The sequence below is a fragment of the Oryzias melastigma genome, linkage group LG19 (assembly GCF_002922805.2).
Source record: "Oryzias melastigma strain HK-1 linkage group LG19, ASM292280v2, whole genome shotgun sequence".
Classification (NCBI taxonomy): Eukaryota; Metazoa; Chordata; class Actinopteri; order Beloniformes; family Adrianichthyidae; genus Oryzias; species Oryzias melastigma.
In genome coordinates, this window is record NC_050530.1 from 8,828,504 (window position 1) to 8,835,547 (window position 7,044).

Genomic DNA, 7,044 nt, shown 5'->3' on the forward strand with positions numbered 1-7,044 from the left:
TTGCAATAATGCAGCAAATGAATGGAATCGTTACAAGCTTCATATTATTCCTAAAGATTGAAGTATATTTGCGTATTTGCACAAAAATATAGAAAACTTGATCATATTAAAATATAGCAACATTATTCAAGTGTCAGACATAAAACTATTCTAGTCTTAAACATGAATGACTTAATTTTGGTCACTTCTCCCCCTCCTTTTCACGTGGTGGAGGAAGTTTTGAAACAACCCACACGTTCGTGTTTGTGGCTTCCTCAGAAGAAGCTGCACGCACAGCTTTCTGGAAGCAGAGACGGCAGCATCGATCAGCCCAGCCTACTCCCGAGAGGCTCCAGAGGAGAGAGACACTGGTGAGCTTTGTGGTGGTCCATCTGAGTTGATCAGAGATGCTGCTGTTAGAGTGGAGGCTCAAATGTGTTTCCTGTCAGTAGTAGAGCGCTTCACCTGCAGCAGCGCTGATGGAGATGGCTCTTTTCATCGTGGTGGTTCTACACCTAACGGGAGGCATATCTGCCCTGCCTGACCAATACAGCAGAGCCGTGGTGAGTAGACATTTATTTTTTTCTTCTTGTTTACTAGCTTAAAAACTAATCATTTATTAATTTATACATAAAGCAGATATTCACTGACTTCTGTCAGAATGATTGTGACGCTAAATCACTGACACAATAATCAGAAACAATTGATTTGGTTGCAAAGTGACACTGATTTTCTCAACAAGTGAAGATTCTTGCTTAGTTGTTGCTAAATGTGGTTTTGAAAGCTGTAAAAAAGACGGTTGCTGCGCGGGGCCAACACCTTTTCCTCCAGCTGTAGGATGAAAGGTTGAAACAGGGTGGAGGCGGCACTTGACTAGCTTTCAGAATTACCTTTAAGTAACAGATTACACTCAGAAATCTCAATAAGTGTGTTTGACTGTGGTGCAGAGGTAGAAGTGTAAAGCACTTTGGGCCTTCCAAGAAGGAGGTAAAAGGATGTCTATATTCCTAAGCGAAAAATGATAAGAAAATGTTTAATAATTCAGTGCATTATAGTCAAAACTACTTAGTCATACTAAAATAAAAAAAAAATCCTGAGTGTTCAGGTTCTGAGGATGCTGAGTGGGTACGCAGTCATGCTGCTTCACAATGAAAATAATTGATGCATTTATGTTTTGAATCATCAATACATCATTGTCCGATTGACTCCTCTACCTCTAACTTGAATAGTGATCTTATCTGTAATAGAGGGTGTCACTGTGGGTAGTAGTGTGACCCTCCGTGACCTCTTCAGAGGTCATTATGAAACAGCAGAGTGGAAATGTTCTCACTGATCCTAAGTGAAAGAAAATCATGTAATACAGCGACACATTGATATACAGCAGGTGCTGCAAACAGCTCTGATCTATTTCCAGTGGCTCACCTGACAACAGCGACCAAAACTTGTGGGTTCCATCTAAAATCTTGTGGTTTGCAACCAAATCACGTTGGTGGCAACCAAGTATCATGGGTCACAACCAAGTCTCATAGGTCTCGACCAAATTTTGTGGGTCACGGCTCAAATCCCATGGTTCGTGACCAAATCTTTTGGGTCACAACCAAGTCTCATAGGCTCTGATTAATTTTTGAGGGTCACGACCAAATCTTGTGGTTTGCAACCAAGTCTTGTGGGTCGCGACCAAAACTCATAGGTCGCGACCAAATCTTTTGGGTCACAACCAAGTTTCATAGGTTCTGACCAATTTTTGTGGGTCACGACTAAATCTCGTGGTTTGCAACCAAGTCTCGTGGGTTGTGATCAAAACTCATAGGTCACGACCAAATCTTGTGGGTCGCGGCTCAAATTTTGTGGGTTGCGACCAAATCTTTTGGGTCACGACCAAGTCTCATAGGTTTTGACCAATTTTTGTGGGTCACGACCAAATCCTGTGGTTTGCAACCAAGTCTCGTGGGTCGCGACCAAATCTCATAGGTCACGACCAAATCTTGTGGGTCACGGCTCAAATCCCATGGTTTGCGACCAAATCTTGTGGGTCACAACCAAGTCTCATAGGTTCTGACCAAATTTTGTGGGTTGCGACCAAATCTTGTGGGTCACAACCAAGTCTTATGGGTCACGACTAAATCTCGTGGTTTGCAACCAAGTCTCGTGGGTCACGACCAAATCTCATAGGTCACGACCAAATCTTGTGGGTCACGGCTCAAATCCCATGGTTCGCAACCAAATCTTTTGGGTAGCAACCAAGTCTCATAGTTCGCTACCAAATCTCATGGTTCGCGGCTCCAATCCCGTGGGTGTCGACCAAATCTCGTGGGTCGTGGCCAAGTCTCTTGGGTTGCGACCAAATCTCATGGGTCACAACCACGTCTCTTGGGTTGCGACCAAATCTCATGGGTCACGACCAAATCTTTTGGGTCACGGCTCAAATCTTGTGGTTCGCGACCAAATCTTGTGGGTCACAACCAAGGGGTTGGAGGGGTTGCCTCCCCCGGAATCCAGGAGTGAGGCGAGCCCGAGTCCTAAGACTTTAGCCCTGTGATTAAAAAAAAAATGGGACTGGATTTAAATAAAAAAAAAACAGCACAAACTTCAGATAGTTTCTAATCAAGGGTTCCCATCTTCCATTCCTCACTTGATTACTTTTTTTTCTAAGGATGTTATTTATGCTTTAGGTCTAATTACTGGTTTTATGATGGGGGAAATTGGGCTGTTTTTCCTGTTTTTGTTGCAGTTTTTGTTAAAATGTAGGCATATGTCTCGGCCATCTTAAAAGGACAAGTTGGGGACACCCAAATAGTCAATTTTTAATGTGGAAGGGGTCCTTGACCAAACATCAGTATGTATAAAGTTGGGAGTGAGAATATGTTGAATACAGGAGTGTCCAGATCCAGGCCTTGAGGATAGGCTTCCTGCTTGTTTTCCAGAAATTTGGCCTTATATGCTGTAGATTTAGATGTGTTTAGCCAATTAGGAGCTTCAAGGGCCGGTTTGACACCGGCCCTCGAGGCCTGGATTTGGACACCCCTGATTTAATATGTCCACAACTGACCAACCCTGGTCCTCAAGAGCCTTAACTCTGCGTGTTTTCCAGCTTTCTCTAGACTGCTTGATTCTGACAACCAGGTTTGTTCAGGCAATCAGGATGTAGAATCGCTTGAGTCATCCAATCAGCAGAAAGAAGGTCAAGGACAGCTGGAAACCAGGGCTGGCCAGCTGTATATAAATATAATTAAAGACTTTTTGTGTTCCATTTGTTGATTTGAAGATTTGTATATCAGGGGAATCACTAAAACATGCGTAATTTCACCATAAAATAAACAGTAACAGCTGCAAATAATATGTATTAATTTCAAACTGATAAATAAAAAAAAATGCAAAGGTTAAAACGAGCTTTGGATTAACGTTTTATCAAGTCCATACCCCTTTTTTCAGTCCAAACTTAAATTTATACAAACAGTATTTTTACAGAATTACAAGAAATAAGCACATAAACTGAAAACAATTTTGATGACTCCCTTATATATATATCTATTATATCAGTTACTTTGAATTTTTTTATAGATTGACCATTTTAAATGTCTTCCCTGCAGATATTCCATATCTGAACAGCACACAGTGTAGTTTAGCATTTGTTCCATAAACATATTTCATGTTTTTATTATGTCTTAAATTTTGTCTGAAAATTGAAGTACTTAAGTAGTTTTTGCTGAATAACACACAAAGTTTGCCACTGGCTATGTAATGAAAGCTACTTTTTATTTAAAAGCAAACCAGAAGACAGATTGTGTTTTCATCCTTTGATTTCATCAACATTTGGACAAAAATGTTCTTCCTCAAACCTACTTTAAGGCCTCATTTTAATTTTTTCTGCAGGATTGGCTTAGCAGGTATGGCTACCTTCCTCCTCCCGACCCTCGCACCAGCAGGTTACAGACCAAAGACGGGATTGAAAACGCCATCCGTGTCATGCAGAGATTCGGAGGCCTCCCGGAAACCGGACTTCTCGGTATCATCCGCATAGCTTGCATCACTCATGTTGTGGTGTCATCTGTGGTTACAAGACTTCTGTAAAATTCCCCCAATATACAAGTGAAGTAACCAGCTTCTTCCTCCAGACAGCAAAACCCTCAAACTCATGTCCACACCACGATGCTCCCTTCCTGACATTGTTGGAGGTGAAGATATGAGGAGGAGGAGGAGGAAAAGATATGCGCTGTCAGGCCTGAAGTGGCATAAGTCAGACCTCACATGGAGGTATGTTTCCTGTCATGTCGCATTGTGACTTCCATCATGTAAGATTTTCTGCAATTCAAAGTTTCAAAATGACTCGTGAGCTAATCTGTTATGAAATTAAGTCACATTTTTATATTAATAAAAAAGCAAAAATGTGTTTCTGTAACTGCCCCCAGTGTCCACAGCTACCCCAACCCCTCACAAGGTCTCAGCAACGGTTTGGTGGAAAACCTGCTCTCTTTTGCCCTGAAAGCGTGGAGCGATGTCGCCCCTCTCAATTTCCAACAGCTACGAGGTGACAGCAGGGGCGCCGCAGCCGAAGGGGACATCAAAATTTTCTTTTCTCGTTTGCTCCACGAGGATGGATACCCCTTTGATGGAATGGGGGGCACGCTGGCCCACGCTTTCTTTCCCGGCATGGACCAAATGTCCGGTGACACTCACTTCGATGACGATGAGATCTGGAGCTATGGAGGTACTTCTATGTAAAGATCATGCACAGGTTTAGTGAGACACCTGGATAGACCACAAACACCTCCATGATCAGTGACACTTAAATTCCAGTGGTACTGTGTTTGACCCGGTAACACTTTTGCTTCACACTTCCACAGGTGACAGCAGCAGCACAGACTTGTTCACAGTGGCGGTGCACGAGTTTGGCCACGCGCTCGGCCTGTCGCATTCGTCCTCCGATCCGTCCATCATGAGGCCATACTACCAGGGCTCTGTGGGGGACGTTTCCGCGTTCAAACTGGACTTGGATGACAGGCTGGCTATCCAGCAGCTGTACGGTCAGTCTCTATATGTGCTGATACAACAATCCCTTCAGGAATTACACGATTTTTTCATGATTCAATAAAACTATTTCAGAATGTTCAGAAAAAATCAGTTCAAACAAAACAAAAAAATCATGCAGATTTAAAATGAGGAACTGGAAACGCTGCCATGAGAGCCCATCAGGAAACAAAAGAAGAAATTCTAGTAAAAAAAAACGACTATTTCTATTTTCTTTTGATAAAAAAAGTCATTGTTGCACTTTCACACCATAAAAGATCACCGCTCAGTGACACAGACAGTGTGAGACTGTGATGACAACCCATCTGTACAAAAACAGGATGAGCACAGGAAGTAAAAAAAAATAAAAATAAACTAAACACAGAAACATAAAAAGCCCCTTCCACACCTCACAAAGAGCAATACATTTCATAAAACACCCACAACATTTCTCAAATTTTTCTTGGATAGTCGATTCGTATCTTTTAACCAAATATGTTGATTTTATGGGGGGATGGTCAGAACTCCTGGGTGGGGGTGGGTTGCTCATTTGAGGCGGTATCGGGGGATGGGGCCCCCTGGTGCGGTGGGGGGCATGCTCTTCTGGTTGGGCTGGAGCTTGAAGCTTAAGCAAAAAAGTATTGTTTTGTTGCACCCCTAATGTTAGCTCCGAGCTGTAAGCTAGCAGGAGAGATTGTAAGCAAACAGATGATGGGAAGTCAGGGCAGGCTTACTCTGCGCCAACAGTCACGCCCACAACTCAGAGGTGAAATCCTGATGAACTCCTGCTGCTCTGCAGAAACTATGTCCAAGAGAAAATCATGTTTTTTCAGCAGGATTTTAAAATACATATAAATGCAAAGTTATTTGAAGAGTATTATAATCAATATGTCTTATGGAAATGTACACATAAATGTATTCTATACATTAAGTAAAAAAAAGGAATGCTTGCTTCACTTAAACAAAAGCAAGCCCCTTTTAAATCCTTCTTTTTCTGTTGTCATCAGCTTTCGTTTCCTCTTCTTTCTTTCTTTCTCAATCAGGCGTGAGATCCAGCGGACGACCTGATGGCAAAGATCCCAGCCTCCCCCGTCTGCCCACCCCGCCTACCCCGAGAGCAACGCTGCGACCCACACAGCAGTGAGTTTGCTGATGACCGTAAACAACTATTTCCTTTTTTCTGCTGATGTGTCTGGACTCATGGAGACATGAACTCAATGGGAGCAGAAGAAATACTTCTGGCCCTTTAGCACCCTCTGGTGTTATCTTTAGATAACTGCAGCCAAACCTAATTTATTCACACCCCTAGCAAATTTTAGAATTTAGATTTTTGTTTGTTTAAATGTTAAAAAAAAATTTTTTTGTTCATAAAAAAGCATTTTCTATCACATCTCATTTCTATTTGTTTGGAAGAAACTTGCTGATTAAATTAGTTCAAATTTCAAACTTGACTGTACACCTTTTTCTGTTTTAGTTCGGATCCTTCCCTCCAGGAGCGATGTCAAGGAGGCTTTGATGCCATCGCAAACATCAGGGGAGAGGTCTTCTTCTTTAAAGGTACGAAAAAAAAGAGAAGAATTGACTTCAAACCTACTGTTTTACATTTGAAGTCCGCAGATTTTTACTGTTTGTGAAAACTGATGCTGTATTTTCTTGATAAAGGCTCTCAATTCTGGAGAACTAAGCGAGATGGGTCTTTAGTGTCTCTGAAGCCGGCGCAGATTAAAAACTTCTGGATCGGCCTTCCTCCAGAGATGAAGAAGATCGATGCAGTTTATGAGCGAAGGAGCGACAGCAGAATCATCTTCTTCATCGGTAACGATCAGTGTTTATCAGATGAAATTATTGACCTTATTTTGATAACTTTGAAGCTTTCAAGTTGTTTGAAATTAGTAGAAGACATTTTTTGGTGCCATATAATAATGTATTTTTAAGGGGTGTGTATTAGTAAGAGTCTGGTGATACGATATGTATCGCGATACACATCTCACGATATGTATCACAATATATTCCCAATATATTCCAAGGCTGTATACCAGAAATAGTTTTCACTATTTT

General features: G+C 41.8%; 1 protein-coding gene across 1 annotated transcript; it reads left to right on the forward strand.

Moving 5' to 3' along the window:
* Positions 1-256: 256 nt before the first annotated feature.
* mmp25b (matrix metallopeptidase 25b) lies at positions 257-6,801 on the forward strand (the record flags this gene model as incomplete). The annotated part of the gene is given in 9 exon segments (XM_024285357.1): positions 257-350; positions 432-542; positions 3,853-3,985; positions 4,095-4,233; positions 4,389-4,687; positions 4,824-5,003; positions 6,030-6,126; positions 6,461-6,543; positions 6,649-6,801. Coding segments are annotated over 8 exon segments (1,168 nt in total), but the record flags the coding sequence as incomplete, so codon positions are not given.
* Positions 6,802-7,044: the final 243 nt, after the last annotated feature.